Here is a 21,768-nt window from a genome sequence, read left to right on the forward strand (position 1 = left end):
ATCATCGAACTAGTAGTAATAAAGAAAAGTACGTCAATACGTGATATGCGATTGAGTTGGCATGCTAAGCAACTTTCTACTTCACCGTACATCCTTCGGAAAGTTTGTCAAGTATACCCAAAAAGGGTTTTGGTTTAAACAAAAGAATGCCATTCCTTTTGTCACACTTTTATCTCCCTTTTATTTACACTTACCGTGAGGCCGTGACACCAACCTCGCCACATTCCCAACAACACCCAAAAGCACCAAAAGAAGGCAATATGCACATCCACGCCTCGGTGAGCACATAGAAACAAATTAAAGCATGCTTATCCATTAAACCAGCCTTGTAGAGTTGTAGGTAAGTCCATTAAGCCCACAAAGGCAATCCCATTACTACACTACACTACTATAGGAGTACACACTAGCACACCGTGTCATCCCAGCTAGATACATCCATTAAATGACTAAATGTTAACGTGAAGTGTTACCTTACCAACGCGAACAGATACTTTACAAATCTTTCCAAACGAGTCTGTTTTACAAAGCTCCAAATCATCGCAATGTTCCAACAAGCTAAGCATCGATCTTTACAACTAACAGTATGTGTGTTTTCACACACAAAGTAGCCAGAGCCACGGTCTTCAGCAGCCGGCTTCTATAAAGAAACCCAGTCCCATCACCACCATCGTCATTATCAATTGAGGGCGCAATTAGCAAGATCAAACAACAAGCGATAGAGATTTGTCAGTGATCCGTGCTGAGAGATGGCCAAGTTCGTCACCGTCGCCGCTGCCGCGGCGCTGTGCCTGGCGGCGCTGGCAGCTGTGGCCGTCGGCCAAGGCGGGTTCGAGCGGCAGAGGTTGAGGGACCTGCGGTGCTATCGGGAGGTCGAGGAGAGCCCGCTGGAGGCGTGCCGGCAGGTCCTCGACCGGCAGCTCACCGGCGGCATGCGCTACGGGTTCGGCCCGTTCCGGTGGGGCGTCGGGCTGCGGATGCGGTGCTGCCAGCAGCTCCAGGACGTGAGCCGCGAGTGCCGCTGCTCCGCCATCCGGCGCATGGTGCGGGGCTACGAGGAGACCATGCCGCCGCTGGAGGAAGGGTATGGCGGCGACGAATCGGCCGGCGAAGGTTACTACGGTGGGGAGGGGTACGGCGAGAGTGGCCGGCAGCAGAGGTACCTGCCGTTCCCTTTCGGCACCGGGAGAAGGATCGGCCGCGTGAGGTTGACGAAGGCCCGGCAGTACGCCGCAGGATTGCCGATGATGTGCCGTCTGGAGCCCCAGGAGTGCAGCGTCTTCTCCGGCGACCAATACTCCTAGGGTGGAGTGAGTGCGGCGGCATGCGAGGGCACGCATGCACGCGTGGAGATCCTGAATAAAGTAGCTCCGATCCTGACGTGGAAACTCACATTGTCGTGTGCTACAAATAAAATAATAATGATGATAAGTGATGAATAAGGGGATGTGGCCAGCTAGCTAGTACTGGTACGATTCTATAGACCTGATCATCTGTCGGGTCACTTCGGGTTTCGGGTCAAAAAATATTGGCCTATGCCCGGCCCATGATATGGTCAGGTCAGGTCGGGTTCGGGTTAGATCAGGTTGGCCCGTAATTTTGTGTGTAATTTTCGGGTTGGATCGGGTTTTTTTGAATTTCGGGTTAAATATTTCAGTCCGTACCCGATCCGTCACTTGGTCGGGTCGGATTTTTTTCGGACAGGTTGGGTTGGTTTATCGGGTCGAGTGGCCCGTGGTCATGTCTAGATTCTACCAGCGTAAGAGCAGTTCAGAAAGAATTCCAAATTATTTTCAAAAAAAGGAGAGAATTCCAAAGGATGTCCCATGGGGATTATACAGTTTCTAGCTAAATTGATACAGCCTGCTCCGAAAAAATCAAAAGAAATCCTGCGAAATTGGGACGATTCAAACTGGACTACTGAGAAAAGTGACAAGTATCATATATAAATCCAAGGTCTAAGTAAAACTGTCCCATTCTACATTATTAATTGGATTCCTTATTAATTTGATAATAGCAAGTCTCGCAAAAGCAATATGCAGCTTCTATAAACACCATGTTCAGTAAAGATGAGTCCCTATTAGCATCATGTTAAATAATTATGTAATCACATGTTGGAGAGAGTTTTTATATAAATAAAAAATTATGTAAATAGATGGACAGCAGAATCATACCAATATTTCGAAGGTGCCAGGATCCGTTTCGCAATAAACATGCATCATTTCCAATTGCATGGCTAAGCTCGACCAGCAATAGTTATGCCTTCACCACAAGTTAACCAGCTGACATCGATCAGGCATCACTTGCTCAAGGTGACCACAAATTAACTCTTGCTCAGGTTGATCAGGCATCACCGCCTCCAGTCAGCAGTTGCTTGAGCGTGTCATCTCCTCTCTGCAGCGGAAGTTTGTTATGAAGGATCTTGGTCAGCTCCACCACTTCTTAGACGTTACTGTTGAGACTCGCCCGTCTGACATGTTCCTTCACCAGCGACAGTACGCACTCGACATTCTGGAGCGGGCTGGGATGACTGATTGCAAGCCATGCTCCACTCCTGTCGATACTTAGACGAAGCTGTCTGCTAATCTGGGTGATCCCGTGGCTGATCCTACTGCCTACCGGAGCCTCGCCGGTGCCTTGCAGTACCTCACTTTCACCCGGCCGGATCTCACATATGCCGTTCAGCAGGTCTGTCTTCACATGCATGATCCCCAGGAGTCTCACCTTGCTGCCCTGAAGCGTCTCCTCCGCTACGTCTGTGACACTGCTGGCTTCAGTTTGGTTCTTCACCGCTCTCCCACCTCTGAGCTGGTGGTCTACACCGACGCTGACTGGGCTGGCTGGCCAGACACTCGCCGCTCTACTTCCGGCTACACCGTCTTCCTGGGCGGCACCTTGTCTCCTGGTCGTCCAAGCGGCAGCCGGTTGTCTCCCGCTCCAGTGCTGAGGCGGAGTACCGGGCTGTCGCTAATGGCGTGGCTGAGGCGTCCTGGCTCCGACAGCTCTTGGCGGAGCTCCACAGCCCGCTCGCCTAGAGCACGCTCGTCTACTGCGACAACGTCAGTGCCGTGTACCTCTCCACCAACCCCGTTCGGCATCAGCGGACGAAGCACGTGGAGATCGACTTGCATTTCGTGCGCGATAGAATCGCCGCGGCGATGTTCGGATACTCCATGTCCCGACCACCTCCCAGTTTGCCGACACCTTCACCAAGGGACTACCCTCCTCGACCTTCTCGGAGTTTCGCTCCAGCCTTAACGTAGCAGGTGGCTAGTTGTGGCTGCGGGGGGTATTTGCCCTTTGTACTTTTTTTCTTGTCCGGTCTTGAACAACGCTGCGCCGGTAGTTCAGACTGCCGGGGGGTGTTGGTGTATATGTGAGCCCATGTATAGAGGCCCATGTATAGGAACTATATATCCCACCCTTCTAGGGTTTGGAGGAATACACACAATTATTCCCTCTATCAGGATCGAAATCAAAATTCTGGAGAATCATGACATGAGTTGGAATGTATATTATTCTTTCATCAACATAGGATAAGTATGGCACACAAAGATCAACTGTTGCCCAGCTGCTAGTATCAATAAGCTAAGCTAAAAATTATTGTCCCTGACAAAATCTCATAAGTGTGGCTGATAAGCAAAAGACACATATTCTTCGTAATTTCTTGCACACTACAATCTAACAATATATATATATATCACGATTACCTGAAATCTTACAGGATATGTAGCATGGAAAGGCAAGTCCATCATAATGTTGTTGTTCACTGAAGTCCTCAGTGACAGTGAGAGCTGATGGAGATCAACAGGAACTTCAACAGCTGAGGTGTTGGAGGCTTCAGGTTTGTATGCCTAAAAGCCTGCAAGCGCAAAGCCAGGGAACTCAAAAACATGTAAACAATACTCAAGCTGCAGCAACTACATCACCTTTCTTGTTACTGAAGTTTGTATCTGAAATGGGTTTGCTAGATCCCGATCAGGTGTTTTTCAGTGACAACCACATTGCCAAGCCCACAATATTCATAAAATATATTTAAATTAAATAGCATAATTTTGATTCAAGGAATTCGTTGAATAATTTTTTTAGGAAATTAATAATCAGGAAGGTGCTAGGTGCGTCGTTCGTGTTAGAGAAGGTTGATTCTTGCATATCCAATGTCTCCGGGTTGCTGAGCTAAATTGCATACGAATAACACGGCGAGCTAACACCTATCAGGCCTAGATGTAGGGAGTACCAACTACCAAGCAAATTAAGTTAATAGTATCAAAAGAAATACTCAGAAATTAATCTGGATCTGTAAAAATCCCCACACCGAGCAACTAAGTACGATGAAACCAAAGCTAACGCGTCAATGCTAATTGAATCAGTTAAATACACAACAACAACAACAACAAAAGCAAAGAGCTAGAACTACTGGTCGGCGACGAAGAAGGAAGTTCGGATAACCAACCAATGCCGATAAGTACCGAAGCCGCAGCCAGCGCCACAGCCCCGGATGAGCAGCGACGCGCGGCCATACCCGGCGGGCGAACCGCCCGTCCCCCTCCCCCGCAACGGCGCGGCGCTGGGAGAGCAAGGCGGAGCTCTCCTGCGACCGGACAGCGAGCACGGGGCCACCGTGGTCGTGGCGTATGTCCGTATCACGCGGCGGATGAGCGAGCTGAGGTGTCATGTCCGCCCGCCGGCTGCCGGGGCGGCGGGGCCGAGAGGCGGAGGCGGCCGGTAGGAACCGGCTGCGGTTTTGGTTTTGCAAAAAAAAAAAACTATTGGAACTGGGGCTGGGCCGCGTGCGGCGCGGCCTGAGTTCGGCCCGGATCATGGCTTGCACGCAAGGCCTGCTTGTGCGGTTGGGCCGAGCCCACGCGAGGCTGTGAAGGGGAACAAGACAAGATTCACAAGACAGTCAGACTTGTTCAGTTTGTTCTTATATATATATATATATATATATATATATATATATATATATATATATATATATATATATAAAATTGTTGAGCTTCTCCACTCCAAAAAAAAAATTGTTTAGCTTCAAAGTTGTTGATATCGAGCATGTTTTCGCAACCTCTCTACTTCGCTTTTCATGGAAAAGGCAGAACGGTAACTACGGGCATCAAGAGAACGACGTCATCATGGCACGGCAACTGGCAAGCTCGCACGCAGTGCTCTCTGGGAGCAACGCTGTGCGCTCATCGATCTGCTAACAAAGTGAAGTTCCCTCCTACTCCAACTATACAACGCATGCTTCATGAAACGCTGACGGCGCCGGATCTCACTGCATTCGTGTATCTTTTTATCTGCATCGTTCCATCCCCGTGCACGGTGCACCAACGTCGTCGTCGTCAGTCGTCACGACTCCAAGGCCTCGGGGATGCTCCGCAGCGCGGGCTCCCACCGCCGGCGGCGCCGGCCGTGGACCACCACCTCGCCGCCGGCGCTCACGATATCCGCCAGCACCTTCTCCACCGTCATCCCGGCGCCCCATGCCGCCTCCGCCATCAGCCTCCGCAGCCGCCTCTTGCTGATCCTGACCGCCACCTCGACGCCCGCCCTCTTCCTCTCCTCGCTGCCGCTCTCCCGCCGCTCCGCCCACGCCGGCTCCCCGCCGCCGTCGTCGTCGCTCCACGGCGCGGCCTCGGCGCCGTGCCGGAACCGAGACGCGTGGCACGCGCAGTTGCCCATCCGATCGAGGAGGCCTCGCTGCGGCTTGCTCCAAGAACGAAGAGCTCGTTCGTGCGAATGGCGTGGCCACCGATTGTCAGAGACGGAGGCTGCCGGCTGCGGCTACGGCGACTTCCTTCCTGTCATCCTGTGCGTCTGCGTGCCAGCTGCGGAGTTCGTCCGCGAATCCGCGGCAGCCGGCAACACACACACACTGTAAATTCTCTGAATGTCCGGTGCCGGGTCAGACATGTTAAAACTTAAAAAGTTAAAACGGACGTCGGCGTGATGCGGGCGGACATGCAGGCAGAAATGGTACGGCAGAGTACGTCTTCAGGGGCCGTCAGGTCGACGAACGGAACGGCAGCCATCAGTCTAATATCCACATATCATTAACTCCTCCTGTGAACTTCACATGTCAATAAGATAACGATGGTATATATCTAACTTTAAGATCTTTTAATAGTACAAATCTAATTTTTCTTTTCCTTTAATGGCAATCAAAGGTTTTAAACAATTGCTTTTTCTCAAATTGTAGTGCGTGGAATGTAGATGAAAACTTGCCCACTTTTTTTAAGAAAAAACTTGCCCACTTTTTGTTGAAGTGGACAGACTAGGGGTGTCAATTAGCTATCATTAGACGCACTTTCAATTTTTTTAGTTAAAAATTTTGTACTAATTCTCTATATTCAGATTTTATTTTGAAAAATTAGTACAAAACTTTAAATTAAAAAAGGGCCACCAATTTGCATCCCTAGAACAGACACTTTCGCCAAGCACACAACACAAGTATTTGATTATGACGCAACGTGTGATGGGAGCGCTCCATCGTACTAGGTAAGTACAACACGAAATGTCACCGGCGCCGGATTTTGCCCGAATAAATCGTTCTCGTTGAAGAACACCGCATCACCACACGGTCGTCTCAGGAATTACACGAGCTAGCTAGCGTCGTGTTCAAATTTAGTCATCTTCCTTTCCTTATAAAAAGGAAAATAATCTTCTTCAGTTATCTCACCCGTCACGGTAGATATTAAAGAAGCGGTTCGTTCTGGGGCACAAACATGGAGACAAGGTAGGACGACGACTTACCAATTGACCAGATGCCTGCAAGACACTCAAAGCTAAATTGTTCTAGTATACCCAAGAATTGAAGAGTACAAGCTACTTCAGTAAAGATTGTACGTGAGACTCTAGGTTACAATCCATACCTTCGTGCACGGTGCACAGACTACTTTTGAGGAAAAAAAACGAAATTGTAAAATGGCCGATTGGCCTAAAGACAGGCCTGCAAAAAGCTTGAAACTTTCATGGCCACAAAATTGTGATCAAGCCCACCTAGTAATATAAGACTTTTTATTTTTGCAGAAAGTATATGTTCGTTTCAAAAAATTATAAAAAGGCACTCCTCCGGCAAACTCAAATGCCAAGATATATAAGTCGCAGTTTTAGTGGAAAAGTTTGTTAAAAAGGGAAAACTCCGTTTTATACCCTCTAATTATCGTAGAAGTTCGATTTTCAATCTTCATCGACAAAACCAGAAAACATAGTCCATCCAACTATCGAAACCGGGCAAATTTAAACCTTGGGGTGGTTTCCAAGATGATTTTGTATTTTGTGAGAATTAAAATATTCAAATTTAAACTAAAAAATTCATAAGAAATCATTTTAGATAAAAAATACGAAAGGGGTATAAAAGTTTTCTAAAAATGTAACCTATTTATTAGCATGATAAGTTTCACTAATTCAGATCAATTTTTTTTATTTTCATAATATTTGGTTGCTTGTAGTTATGTCTATTAGTTTTGAATAACTAAGCTTTAAATAGAGCAATAATAGATAGGTTGTATTTTTAGAAAAAAATTGGTACTAGTTTCATATTTTTTTTAATTTAAAATGAATTAGATTTGATTTTTTCGGTCTAATTAGATTTTTTTAGAAAATTCATAAAGTTCAAATTTCCTCTGTTTCGACTGTTGGCACTGCTAGAAAATCCCTCATATGTAAAGGGCGGGAACACCCGGTTTGTAGCGGTCGCCCATCCGGTATCGCCTGGCCGGTACTAAGTGCGCCGTCACTTAGTACCGGTCAAGCCGCTCGGTATTAAAGTGCATGCCACGCAGACGCGGCAGGTGGAGCCATTTAGTATCGATCGGTCGGTGACCGACCGTACTAAATGTCTTTTTTTTTCTTTTTTGTTTTATCATTTTTTTGTTTTCAACTAATTTGTATTTGTATATGTTTGTGTATTTATATTTGTGTACATCTGCATAGTTGTATTCTTATACGTCTTGTATTCGTATATATTCGTATCTAGTATATAAGAGAATATATTTATTATAATTACATACACTAAGTCGCCATGCTCATAATATATTTACAAGTCGTCATGCACATAAGTTTTGTTTGACAAATTTGTACAAAATACTAAGTGTCAGCCGCCTCATCATCGCTGATGTCCTTATCTGGATCCACTTGATCCACACTTATCTTAGAATCTGCATAAAATTCTCCATTTAGATTTATGACCTCATTTAGGAGGAATCCACAGATTGACTCTTGAAATGTAATCAATTTAGAGTTGCTATCGAGGCATTAGTCATCATTGTGTGCCGTGCTATGTCACAGCTCTGTCTAAACCCTTATTCTTCGTCGGTCCTGACCTCACCCTATCTACATAATGAAGTGTCTAGAAAGAGCTGTGACAGAGCAGGCACGATGTGACTAATGCCCCAATAGCAACACTAATTCGTTTACATTTCACATTTGCTGATAAGTGCCTGTGAACTACAATGCAAAATCGCATTAATTCTCAATCAGAAAAACCTAAATAAATTAATTGAAATAAATCTCTAATTAATTGAAATAAATCTCTATAATTCCTAATTATTTTGACACCCTTCAGTTTCAGGCGAACACTCTTTTCAATATCCAGAAACCATCTAAAAGAAAAGAAAAAATTATTTCGGAAAATTTATATGTCGGTAACCTCGACACTACGGTGATGACACTGCCATTCGGGGGGACACGGTGCGGTAGAAGGACATCACCAATAGGCCAGTCGCAACATCAACATTTACAGTTGATAGGAACACAGCACTTGGCACAAGTAGCATGCTCGTTGATATGCTCCCAGGTGCAACAACGGGCACGCTGACTGCGCCAAATGTTGCGTGCGTATCAAACGAAAATACTGGTATTGCGACCAGCCCATTGGCGACGTCCTTATAGCGCATCGTGTATCCCCGAAATGTAGTGCCATCACCGTTGGATGGAGATTAACGACATATACTTGTTTCGAAATAATTTTTTTAAGCTTTTAGATGGTTTCAATGTGAGTCTGAATAAATACATCACCAGAGTATCAAAATAATCTATTCATAATACAAAAAATTATATTATACTTCTTTCAATAATTCATTATAAAAAATTTACTTTCCATATATGGTCATATATACAAGTTAATCATATGAACTCTTTAAACTCATTCTAAAAATTTCCACTGTCCACATATACTCATCTCATTCGAAAAATAAAAAATATACTACGGTCATTTCTCATATATAGAAAATGATTAAAAAATATCTCTATAAATTATCCACATTCAACCTAGCCACAAAAGCTTTGCTCAAATTGAAGTCATGGGTTCTATATACCTCAAATCAATGAATAAATCAAAAAATCATGCTCATTCTCACTATTTCTAAAATCACAAATTTCTTTAACTATAGAGTATAAAACAAAGCATGAAGACAATCAATAAAGAGAGAATGAAATTGCAAACTTTTAGCGCACTTGGATGAGTAGAACCCTCACTAAAATTGTAAAAAATGGCGGCACCTCTCTAAAGGGAAGAAGAACCCGAGCTCGAGCTGCTCTTGTGAAATGGAGCTTGCTCGGGCTCGGGGAGGAAGAAGACGCCAATTTATAGTGGGTGTATTAGTACCGGCTGGTGGCTCGAGCTGGTACTAAAGCATCACATTTAGTACCGGCTGGAGCCACCAACCAGTACTGCAGCCGGTACTAAATGGTCTCTAGCCGTTGAAGGTCACTGTCGGTGGCGCACTTCAGTGCCGGCTGGTGCCACCAGCCGGTACTAATAGGCTCTTATGGGCACTATTTTTTTGGCCCGGTGCTAAATTTGCACGTTAGTATCGGCCGAAACTGTGACCGGTACTAACTGCCGCGGATGAATGTGCAATTTTCTAGTAGTGTGGATGTCCTATATTATCTGATTGTACAGTTGAAGGTTGAAAATCGAACTTCTGTGTTAGTTCGAGGCTGTAGTTAAAATTGCCATCGAAATGACGAGAAGCTGGGGTCCTACATTGCTGCCAAGTATCTTCGTTTGATTGGTTTAATTGTCACCGCTGCAACGCCTTGTTGCGACGGCAAAAACAGATTTTTTTTTCACCAAGGTTTTGCTGAAATTCGCTTGGAAGAATGATTAAGAGTAAGACTAATGATTTAGCCTGCTGTTAGCTGCAAGAATTTTTGCAGTTTATCTCTCAGCCCACTAGTATAGTGGTTTAGCTCTCCACCATTAATGCATGACCTACTTGTCTATCTCACTAATTTTCTTGGTTTTTGTGTCGAAGCTGGCTGTAAGCTAACAGCCCACTTCTCCTCTCTCTCCTCCACGTCAACATTCAGTTTTCTTATAGCCCACCATAATACTTGCTCTAACAGCTACTACTACAAAGCATATTAACTGTGCTTACTCTGTAGGATTAAAACAAATGCATTAATTCATTAACCAAGCTACTCCTACAGTCCTGCTACTAAAGTAGCATAGCTTAGGCGGCTTAAATTCTGCATTAATTTCATAAGCTGCTGCTCTTGTTTAATCATACCTTACGATGCAATTAACCACTCCTACCCAATACTACTACCAGACTACTGCTAGTACCATCATCTCAAGCAAATCAAGGTCAAATAACAACACGCCCGCATGCAGAAAAATGAACATCGTCCAAACCTCTTTCCCCCCCCGGCCTCCTCCCAATGACACGCTCAACCACAACCACGACCCTTAACCTTTAACCCAGAATAATACTTTAATGGATCTACGGCACTCCTAACTGATGCCAACCGGAACGGTCCAAAAGCATCCACGGTTCTCTTCCTCGGCTGCCACCGCCCAAAACTCAGGCAACGATCTGCGCTTAAATCCTGGAGCCCTGCAAACTCCTCACATGCAGATTCCTAGTGTACTGCGACATGACTCGAGCCAAGAAGAAGAAACTGGCCATCAACCAAGAACCAGGAGCGCAGGACTGAACTCTTCTTTCCTGACGATCGATCAATTCGGCAGTCCACATGTGCACATCTCTCGTCAGGCCTGTCATGATAGCCTCCACCGGCGCCTTCAGAAAGAAAAAAAAACAATCCCAATGGAACATGCATGCATGCATGTCTTCAGCAGGCACCGAGGACCATCTTGCAGTTTCTTAATCAGGGAATGATGGCCGATGGATTATGATCCTTGCGTGTGTGTGTGTGTGTTCGGGTCTGGCCGCCGCGCATGACACATGCCCGCGTGATGCTCGCCTTGACCAAACCACCCACACAACACACAGGGAAGGGGAGTAGTGGATACATACTTGCGAGCACGCACGCAGGGGCGTACCTTGATCGATCGTGCACCGCAGCACCAGGGCGGAAGGCTTCAGGGTTCAGGCCTTTTCGCTTTCCTTTCCATTTCCATCTCCTGGCTTTGCGGCTCAACTGACGCTTCCCTAGCCCCACAGTGCTAAAAGAAAGCGTCCGAAAAGCTTCTAGTCCCCACGCTACGACTACGTACGACTAGTAGTAGCTGCTGCTTCTTTTTTCTTTTCTCTGACGACGAGTTGGGCTGTTGGGGCACCTTCCTTCGTGCGATCAGACATGTATTGCAAACAATGCAGAGGATGTGTGTGTGAGAGAGAGAGAGTCTGCATGCGCCTCGCCAGTTTCTGAAACCACTGCAGTCTCAGGTGCAGGAACAGACATGTCTGTGGTGCAGCACATCCTGAAATCCAGCCGAGCTATTTTGCACAGTAGTATCCTGTGTGATTGTTCATTTCACAAAACTGCAACACCCAGCTCATCGTTTGCATAATTGCATTACAGTGTGTCGGGCTATCGGTATCCTGCAGGTTATTGGCCGGCTTCTGCTTGAGCTTCACTAGTTGACCCTGTAGTTCCGGGTCGCTGCCTGCCTGTTTGGATCTAAGCCTCCAACCAGAGGAGTGTAGAGGCAAGCATAAGCGGCCAAGCTGCGGCCCCGAGACCGCCGGCCGGACGCCCCCACCGCGCCGAGGATCCGGAGGCCGCCGTGAATGGCCAGGCCCCCGCCCTGTGCGCACACTGTCCTCGATCAGGGAATGGAATTGGTGGAGCATGGTTTCGAATTTAATTTGGAGCCTCATTTCTGCTCCAATCCACCAAGTCGAGAAGATCACAAGGCTCGCTCGTACGTATTCGGGCAAACAAAGAGCACAGCGAGACGGCAGGCTAGCTGGACCGTCGAGGCTCTTTGAGCCGTTTCTGCAAAAGTGCAAACATATGGGATGGAGATGTGCAAACTAAACGCGTACGTGGTGCTATAGTTATGCGATCAGAGAGAGAGAGAGAGAGAGAGAGAGAGAGAGAGAGAGATTCAAATTTTGAAATTTCTGTGCCAAAACACAGCAGAGTACCACTTGCATCGCCATTGCTCGACGGCGGTACACTACCAACTCATGCCAGTGCAAGTGTCTTTTATTTCGCAAGTCCATCCTGAAATTAGCGGCGCCGGATCCGGATGGCTCGGTACACCGACGCCGCTGCCGGCGGCTGGCCCTTTGCATTGCACCCAACAATATAGACTCCGGACCAGTACCATTTATGAAAAGGCCGCACGGGCATCTCACTTTCATGTGAGCTCTCGCAGCTCCTACCACTCCTCTACTAGCCGCGAGCGAATTGAAGCCGACGCGCCGGGAACTCCGTGACGGCCAGCGGCGCGGCGCGCGGGGGCATCTAAAAGCTAGCCCAGCCGCCCTTTTCAAGTCTCAGCCCCCCGTTTCTGGACGATCCGGGTGGAGGTTGGCTAGGCAACGTCGTCGGCGCCGTCCGGGTTATGGAGCTTCAAGATTTGTGCGGGGGCTGCAAGGGCTAACTTGTGTCGGTATGCTGCTTGGTATCAGTATCTCTGCAGCTCGATGGAGGACGGAGCGTTTTCGACGCACCGCCACCCATGTTCTTCCTTGCCTAGTTGCCTTGCCTCGCTGTAGGGAGTAGCGAAGGACCATGCCATCAGGCTCTGCAGGGAAGAAGAGGCTTTCTTTCCCCTCCGTTTCCAACTGTCGATCGGTGATCGATAAAGAGGCACGTGTGCGCGGTCGCCGTCCTTCTTTGCTGTGAACTCGACAAGACGCGCGACGGACCCCCGAAGTGGGTGTGCGCGGTCGCCGTCCTTCACAAAACCGTTGCCGGTTCCGGATACCGGCCTAAATTCAAAATTCAAATTTGAATTCAAAAAATGAAATTTTTTCAAAAAAATTTTAAAAATATTTCAAGGTGCGACGAATCTAATGGTGTCAAATTTTCCCAAAAATTTGTTCATTTAGTATAGTTTGCGGGGATTTAAAGTTAAACAAAAAAAAGCGTGCATACAAAAGTATACAAATACAATGTAAAAGTAGTACAAAAGAGAATTAGAGGATTCATTTAAGCTAAAACATGTTATACAAACATTCATTTAGTATACTTTGCGGGCATTTGAATTTAAACAAAAAAAATTAAATTTGGCGGGTTACCAGTCAAACCGACCGGTATACCGGTACGAACCGTTTGCACAGAAGATTTTAAATTCAAATTTGACTTCGACCGGTTTCCGGCCAAACTGGTCCGGTATACCGGTACCGGACCCTGCCAGTTTGGCCGGACCGGTCTGTAACGTAAACCCTAGGTGTGCGCCCAAGCTCTTCGCTGCACCAATGCTCCGGTTGTCTGCTGAGCTAGCGAACGTTGCCGTCGTACCGACGACCTCTCTATACAGTGAGCAACCTCGCCGTTGGAAGTGCGCGCTAAATGTAGAAACGGACGGCGAGATGCTTTTACCGATTTCATGAGAATGATGCGGCCATGTGGGTGAGTGCGCTAAATTAGAAATGGAATCCATACATCGGATGCCTACTACAGCAACAACTCTTAATTCTAATTTGCAATAAAAGACTTTCAAGAGACTCCTATGAATAGAGGGTGAAGATTTGGAGATCTCGGAGTACTGGAGTATGTCATTTGTTCTTTAACCCTCTAAATTTAAGATAGAATAATTTAGAGGGTTTGTTGGAGTTGCTCTTGGTCTATAATTACCCTATATATAAGGATGTGGAATGTAACTCATAGATATTTTTTAAAAAATTTGGTAGATACAATTTTATCGCTACTGTTATATCCTCCCTACTCTCGAACCAGTTCAACGGAACAAACTTTTACTATACTATTTTTTACTATAGTATGCTCGTACTACATCTTGCAGTCAAAATCATAGCACTTCAAACCCCATTATTAATATTTTTCTGGTGAATATATAATGTGCAACCATAAAGTCAGAACCAGCTCCATAACCATTCCAACCTCCCGAAATATTTCACCGCTCACAACCAAATTATCCAGAAGATCTAAAAACCCTAGGAAAAAAAAGAAAAAAAAGGCGAAATACTTCCAGTCCCTTTCCGTTTCCCCTGCCCATGTTCTCCACTCTCCAGCCTCCTCACAGGCCTACAGGTATAGAGTACCCGTCGTCTCGCCGGGCCACCACCACTGCGCGCTACCGCTACTGGTACTAGATCTCGCGCGCAACCTACCTGCGCGCGCGCTATTCGCGGCAATGCCACTGGCCACGCCGCCGTCTCGGCCCGCGTATCGGTGGTGAGCGGCGGCCGCCATGCCGCGCCCTCGACGCCCGCCGCCGGTGGCGAGGTCCCCGGCCAGGCCCCAGGGCCCGGCAGCCGCCGCCACACCGCGCCAGGCGTCCCCCGCCCGCCCCCGCCGCGGCCGCCGGCTGCGCGTCCAGAGCCCCTCCCTCGCCTCCGCCCGCCGCGGCCCCGCCCCGGCGCAGGCGCCGCCGCCGGCCACCCCGCCGCTCCGGTGGCCCGGGGGCGCCGTGGCGCCCCGCGAGAACGCCGGCTCCCTCGCGGCCGCGTCCGTGAGGAGGATCGCCGCGGCGCTGTGGCGGGCGCACCCGCCGCCGCGGGAGCCGGGGGAAGCGCGTCGACGCCCGGAGGTGAGCCTGCTCTCGACTCGAGATCCGTGCGCGTTGTTGCTCTCTAGGGTCCCGGGTCACCGTTCTGCCGTGTATTCCGCGATAGCGGCCGCGCCTTGGGAGTGTTTTCCGCTGCTGGGTCCCGGGATTTCGCGGAGCAGCTGTTTTGACTTTTGAGTAGCATGAAATTGAGTGGCCCCGTGCGCTATGATCATTTGGTTAAGGCGAAGTGTGCATTTGTTTGTTTTTTTTTGTCGCTGTTGGGGAAGTGCGGTGTGATGCTAGTAGTGCCTTGGCGTTTCTCTGAATTTTTTGAGCTGAATGCTGAATGTTCTTAAAGCTTGGCAATTTATGCATCCAAGAGCGAAGGATTGGTTGTTCCTTCTGCAAACAATCTTCTAAGTTTGATTAACTTACATGGGGTCTTGAAATTTACGGCCATTGTTACACAAATTCAAGATCGAGCTGAGGCTGAGCATTTCAGCTGGAGGTAGAAATTTTATCCTCGAAAAAGTTGGAAGTACTCTCAGCTAATCTGAAGTTCCGCTTTGCGATGCATAATTCCGTGGTCTTCACTATCTTCACATATTTCCATGTCATGCACTGCTTAAATTCCGGCTTTTTGAGGAAGAGCAGTCTCCATCTGTGTGGACCAATCGTGTTGAGTTTCATGCTAGATTATAGTAAGGTTTTCTTAGTTACTGCAATTGGTGATCCTTATCGTTCCGTATTGCTTTGGGTTCTTTCCATGCATCGCTTTCAACTGGGCCTGAAGATGTGACATCCCAATATTTCCATTTGTCAATCTTCGGGGTTGCTGTTAGGATGTAACCTGTGTGTTCCCAGGATATTAGCTGCTCTTAGTTGTGAAATGAAGACATCCAGTGCATGAATTTTGACCACTTTTGCGCCATCTGCATGCAAATTCTGTATTACCAGCAACACACCTCTAAGTATGTTTCTTAAGTATTAGTGGTGAACTAACAGTAAATGAAATTTGCAGCCTAGCCCAAGGCATCCGCATACTCCTGATCGTTGCAATTACTATAAAGCGTTCCTTAAAGGCAGGACAGGGAGTAAGTCCCTTGGCAATGGCATCATTCGTGAGGTATATATCTTATTCATAAACTAATATTTCTGGTATAGATTACCACCTTCCATTCTGATCCAGTTTTATTTTGATGAAATACTTATGAACAACAATTAGGTGGGAGCCTATTCTTCATCACCCCGAATTGAAATGGAATTCGCAACGAAATGGGACCATCGTTACCTGAACACATCTGGTGGTGCTGACTATGATTTCTGTGAACGCCATACAACTGCTGATGATGAAGAAGTATCTGTACTTAAAGAACAGCTCATGCAGGCCCACAACCGGATTCAGGAGCTTGAAGCTGAAAGCCGATCTGCTAAAAAGAAGCTTGATCACTTGGTGAGGAATCTCGCTGAGGAAAAAGCTTCCTGGAGGAGCAGGGAGCACGATAAGGTTCGAAACGTATTAGATGCTGTTAAAGGGGATATGAACCGGGAAAGGAAGAATCGACAAAAGGCAGAATTTATGAACTCCAAGTTAATGGATGAGCTATCTGAGTTGAAATCGTTGGCAAAACGATATTTACAAGATTATGAAAAGGAAAGAAAGGCCAGAGAACTCATGGAGGAGGTGTGTGATGAATTAGCAAAGGAGATTGCAGACGACAAAGCTGAAGTTGAGGCTTTGAAGCGTGAATCGATGAAGGTGAGAGATGAGGTGGAGGAAGAAAGGAAGATGCTACAGATGGCAGAGGTTTGGCGTGAAGAGAGGGTACAGATGAAGCTTGTTGATGCTAAACTGACACTAGACAGCAAGTATTCACAGCTGACTGAGCTACAGGCTATCCTCGAAGCCTTCCTCAGTTTCCACCGAGGCAGCAGTGTAGACAAAGAAACAATGAGAGATGGAGAAAGGCTCAGGGAAGCAATTTGCTCAATGAAGTTACATGGTAAAGAGTTCTCATACAAACCACCACCTCCTTCAGAGGACATTTTTGCTGTTTTTGAGGAACTTAGACAGAGGGAAGATATTAACGAGAAGGAAATTGGACTGTGTAATGGGGATACCCCCGTGAGCCATGCAACAAAGATCCATACGGTGAGTCCTGAAACTGACATGTTTCTGAAGAAACCAGCAAGCAAATATTCCACTCAACCTTGTGCCAGAAATGAGGATGAAGATGATAGTGGATGGGAGACTGTCAGCCATGCAGAGGAGCAAGGCTCCAGCAATTCACCAGATGGAAGCGAGCCATCAGTAAATGGTTTATGTGGAGGAAACGATGCATCAGCGAGTGGAACTGACTGGGAGGAAGATAATTGTGAAAACTGCAGGTCAAATAGCGGCATCAGTGGAGTTTGTTCAACAACACGAGAGAAGTACCATAAGAAGGGGTCTTCTTTCTCCAGACTCTGGAGGTTGTCAAATGGCAACAGCTGCAGGAAAACAGGATCTGAGTTACTGAACGGTAGGTTCTCAAGCAGCAGGATGTCCAATGCTGATCTTTCTCCCGATCCCAAGAACAGTGAGGTGTGCCAAGTCTCACCAAGTGTCGGGGACTGGAGCCCGGACTTGCTAAACCCACGCGTGGTCCGCGCCATGAAAGGTTGCGTGGAACGGCCTCAAGGCGCACAGAAGCACAACCTGAAGTCCAAGCTCCTGGACGCAAGGACTAATGGCCGTAAGGTACAGCTGCGCCAAGCAATCGAACAGAAGATGTAGCATGGCGTACTCGCTCATGATTCTCCACTGTCGAAGGCAACACCATGATCCTTCCTGGTGAGGGCGCCAGGGAGGTCTTCTGGTTCTGGTCACCTTCAGCTCTAGGAGGTACACCATTATTGTTGTAGTACCGCTGCCTGCCTTGGTCCTCGATCGGGTGTTATCACTCGCTGTACCTAATTCATGTCGTTGTTGTCCGTTGAGCCCGCTTAGAAAAACAGGGAGCTCCATGTAATCAAATGTAATTGTAGTATTTCCTTTTTCCGATGCGTTATTCAATAGCGCTATTAGCTTCTTGCTGTATTCTTTCGGTTTCATTTGCTTTCGAGTTCAGATCTATGCAATGCATACATAGCCCTGGTGCCTGTCTTTCAGGAGAAGTAGAGGCTGAACTGGAGGCTCTGAACCAAAGTCCCATGGGTGATGCGGTGCGTTTTGTTGCTCCGTGTCCAGTGTCCAGAAAATGGGATACGCAAGGAAATGGTCGCTGTTGTTATTATTATTAAATGAGACGAGATAGTACTGTATCACCCGGGACATGATATTTTCGACTTTCAACTACCGATGTGCGTGGCAATTATTGTAGTTGATCGCCGGGGAACACTCCATGTAAAAGTTGCTCGTGCCGAAAGCACCCATGAGACGAATGATAACCTTGGGCAACCTGGCCGGGACCCAGGGCGTGAACGACTCGATGCGATGCGTTGGTACTCGGATCGCGTTGTCGCGGGATCCGTCACGTCTGTCCCAAACGACGTCTCGTCCAATTGAGTCGCGCGGTTACGCTGCTAGGGGTAGGGTTGGTGAGGTTGGTTGCTTGTGCGAGACTCGGGCCCGTTTGGTTTTGTAGTGCGCGAGTGAATAGTAAATTTTGATCGCTAATTACGATATCAAATAAAACCAGTTTATAAAATCAACTTCAGAATCCTCGCGCTAGTGACCCTAAAGAATCTAATGAGGCCTTTGACCGCGCGATTAGAGGATGGTTACTGTAGCATCACTGTAGCAAATCATTGATTAATTACCGTCATTAGATTCGTCGCGAAAAGTTACACCCATCCCTAAAAAGTTTTTACAAACAAACTTCATTTCAGGAAGTGTGCGTCCTAGATTTCTAGCCCAACCAAACGAGGCCTCGGCAACAGGCGTCCGTGAATGTGTGCCGCCGGCAAACGAGCCACGCCCTCTAGTCCTCCACACCCCAGCTGCCGCTTACACCGTCAGCCTCCGGCAGTCCGGCTGTTGCGAAAGCGCCGTCGGATTAGGAAAGGGTCCACTGAGAGACCGGCATTTGCAGGCGGGCCCCGTGCTCCTGCATCTGACCCCGTGTCCGAGCCGAGCAAGTTCTCTGTTTGGTTAAGAGGGGAAAAAAACTCATGAAAACTTTCCCTCATGTTCGGTAAAAATAATGAAAACTTTCCCTCATGTTCAGTAAAAACAACTGCATGAAAACTAAGCAATTGCTACATACACACACCTATATTTACACGTGGGTCCCGCCAGAGGGCCATCCCGTCAGCCCAAACACAACCAAACATATGAAAACAATTTCATTAAATTTTTCACTCACAACCTCAATCAAACATATGAAAATAATTTCATTCAATTTTTCACTCCTCACAACCAGACAAGGCCAAAATCCACCGACTAATTAAAGATGGCAGAGCATGGAGGGTGTGTTTAGTTATCTTATTTTGGAATTTTAAAAGATTTTTTTTTACATTTAAAATATTAAACATAAACTAATCACAAAACTAATTACAGACCGTAAACTACGAGACGAATCTAATGAACCTAATTAATCCATCATTAGAACATAATTACTGTAGCTTGCTATAGCAATTTAATATCTAACCACAACCTAATTAGGTTCATTAGATTCGTCATGCGATTTACAATCTATTTGTGTAATGCAATTTTTCCAACTACATTTATTACAAATCTTTTGGAATTTTGAATTTAGATCCAAACAAGGCCGGAGTCGCAAAGAAAACGTCCCGTGACAACCCAGCAATCGTACCAAAATTCAGTGCTAAACATCAGATGTACCATCTGGAGCGGAACCATGTAAACCAGATTGAAGGTAACCGAAATCAAACCAATCGCAGAACAGGAGACAAACATCAAGCATTATAACCAAATAGGGAGTACTTTTATCAAGGTGGCAACAATATTCCATACAAGCCATACCCATATGCTGGTGGCGCATAATGAGGAGAAAACACAACTTGCATCAAGCAAAACACACTGATAATAGCACAATACTTATGTTGTTATAGAAAGCAGTAACTATAATATCACTGCTTCAAGCTTCCAAATATGCGGTAACGCGCGCAATAGCGCACACAAGCATTTACAGGTCCCTTAGAACCCGTGAATCTTGATGTTCTCCTTCTTTGCAATCCCAGCCTGCCAAGACAAGTAAACCTCCGATGAGCTTTATGTACAAAGATGGAGAAGGCCTCCATCATCCCTTATAAGCTACAGCTTTGAGATTCTGGATGTACCTGAACTAGGAAAGTGGCAACATTCTTACGCTGATCACCTTGGAGCTGAATAACCTGCAGACACAAAGAAAACATATCATCAGTAACACAACCAGAAGAGAGAAGTGTGAGCTTGCAAACGTTAGTGCATCATTGTACCTGTCCTAGCTCTGGATCCTGAACTACAGTACCATTGCAGCAGAATTCCTTCTTGAGATCCTTGAGGATCTTGTTGTAGCTGAACTCTTTCTTTAGTCCCTGAACAGTCGTCAGACTCTTTCTGCCGTTGCGTTGCTGGATGCGCACATGCACATAATCCTTTGTTCCCGGGCCAGCACCAGAGTCCTCAGCATTTGCCTCAGCAAACGGGTCTACCAAAAATGATGCCATACCATCAGTCAAGCATGGGCACAAACAATACTTGTGTATCAAAACAGAAACAGAAGCATATGCAATATAAACTTGTTCATGCTTGATCTCAACTGATCATTCACGAATACTGTACAAAAGCTGCAGCATGCTATTTGAAGCCAAGGCATAAGAAAATATGGACGGAACGGGTACAACATACCGAAGGCAGATGGAAGCTGGACGTCGAGATCAGACATGAAACTTGGTTGTTGAGGTTTGATTGGCACCGAGCTGATCACGCTTTGATTTATTGGTCTTTAAGAAGCTGCATACAAACCATACCATCAATCACAGGCTCTACAAGCACAAAAAATTCAGGAAACAACAAATCACAGGCTAACACAAATCACCTACGGTAGCAGCAAAGCGCAATAACAAGTAGAACAGGCTCTAGAACAGAGGGCAAATCGTTCATAGCTGTCGATCCGTTAAGAAATCTACCACTGAAACTAGGGTTTCCAAAATCACCCTCATACAACACCCTGTATGTTAGATCCAGAAAGGGGCTAGACGAAAATTCGGAATTCCCCAAATCCCATCACATGTCCTCTAACCGCCGCGGACGAATCGACGTGCGGAGACTACAAACACGCCCACATCCAAAACAGAAAGCACGACGAATCGGGCCGAAACCCCATGATCCCCCAAGCCAACCCTACCAATTATACGAATCATCATACAAAGGAAACTCGCACACCTCCCGGAGAACACGATCCGAGATCCGTTCGTCCCCAGAAGCAAATTCGCGGCGAGGCGCGATCGTACCCCTCCAGATCCCCAAATCCTAGGTCTAAGAACGAGACGGATTGAATCAGGGAGGGAGAGAGGGGGATGGGGAAAAGGGCAGCGTTGTTGGTGCTCACCTTTCTCTTCCCTGGCGTGGAGAGGAGGCGTGGAGCGCACGCGGGTGGAGGCGAGAGGCGGATAAGACTTGACCGGAGGCTGGGCCGCCACGCCGGGCTGGTTGGCTTTATAGGCGCGCGATGCGTATAATTAGGTGGGCGAACCGCCGCTCCGGGGGAACGCTGGCTAATTAGAGCAAGGCCCTGTTTAGTTCCCACCAACACAAAATTTTGCAAAAGAATCTTATTAATTTGAAGTACTAAATGAAGTTTATTTATAAATTTTTTGCATGGATGGGCTGTAAATCGCGAGACGAATCTAATGAGCCTACTTAATCCATGATTTGCAACAGTGATACTACAGTAACCATCCGCTAATTA

At 46.8% G+C, this 21,768-nt stretch overlaps 4 protein-coding genes across 5 annotated transcripts; 2 read left to right on the plus strand and 2 right to left on the minus strand.

Annotated features, from left to right (window-relative positions):
- The first annotated feature begins 626 nt into the window (after positions 1 to 626).
- On the plus strand, positions 627 to 1,440 carry LOC120667425 (19 kDa globulin-like). The gene has a single exon (XM_039947500.1). The coding sequence runs from the start codon at positions 747 to 749 to the stop codon at positions 1,299 to 1,301; it is 555 nt and encodes a 184-aa protein (XP_039803434.1). The 5' UTR covers positions 627 to 746; the 3' UTR covers positions 1,302 to 1,440.
- A 2,056-nt stretch (positions 1,441 to 3,496) lies between these two features.
- LOC120667438 lies at positions 3,497 to 4,712 on the minus strand. Its single transcript, XM_039947510.1, has 2 exons — positions 4,451 to 4,712; positions 3,497 to 3,859 (listed from the first exon to the last, which is right to left on the minus strand). Exons 1-2 carry the CDS (start codon positions 4,670 to 4,672, stop codon positions 3,776 to 3,778), a joined length of 306 nt encoding a protein of 101 aa, XP_039803444.1. The 5' UTR covers positions 4,673 to 4,712; the 3' UTR covers positions 3,497 to 3,775.
- Positions 4,713 to 14,436: 9,724 nt separating this feature from the next.
- LOC120665034 lies at positions 14,437 to 17,992 on the plus strand. The gene is made up of 3 exons (XM_039944446.1): positions 14,437 to 14,911; positions 15,894 to 15,998; positions 16,098 to 17,992. The coding sequence occupies exons 1-3, from the start codon at positions 14,573 to 14,575 to the stop codon at positions 17,646 to 17,648; spliced, it is 1,995 nt and encodes a 664-aa protein (XP_039800380.1). The 5' UTR covers positions 14,437 to 14,572; the 3' UTR covers positions 17,649 to 17,992.
- A 1,782-nt stretch (positions 17,993 to 19,774) lies between these two features.
- LOC120665035 (protein translation factor SUI1 homolog) lies at positions 19,775 to 21,568 on the minus strand. 2 transcript variants are annotated; one of them, XM_039944448.1, is made up of 5 exons: positions 21,409 to 21,568; positions 20,706 to 20,810; positions 20,294 to 20,505; positions 20,156 to 20,209; positions 19,775 to 20,057 (listed from the first exon to the last, which is right to left on the minus strand). In XM_039944448.1, the coding sequence occupies exons 2-5, from the start codon at positions 20,740 to 20,742 to the stop codon at positions 20,013 to 20,015; spliced, it is 348 nt and encodes a 115-aa protein (XP_039800382.1). In that variant the 5' UTR covers positions 20,743 to 20,810; positions 21,409 to 21,568; the 3' UTR covers positions 19,775 to 20,012. The 2 variants fall into 2 exon arrangements, with proteins under 2 accessions (XP_039800382.1, XP_039800383.1); XM_039944449.1 differs by lacking the exon at positions 21,409 to 21,568 and adding an exon at positions 21,243 to 21,325.
- Between the last annotated feature and the right edge of the window lie 200 nt (positions 21,569 to 21,768).

The sequence above is a fragment of the Panicum virgatum genome, chromosome 3N (assembly GCF_016808335.1).
Source record: "Panicum virgatum strain AP13 chromosome 3N, P.virgatum_v5, whole genome shotgun sequence".
Classification (NCBI taxonomy): Eukaryota; Viridiplantae; Streptophyta; class Magnoliopsida; order Poales; family Poaceae; genus Panicum; species Panicum virgatum.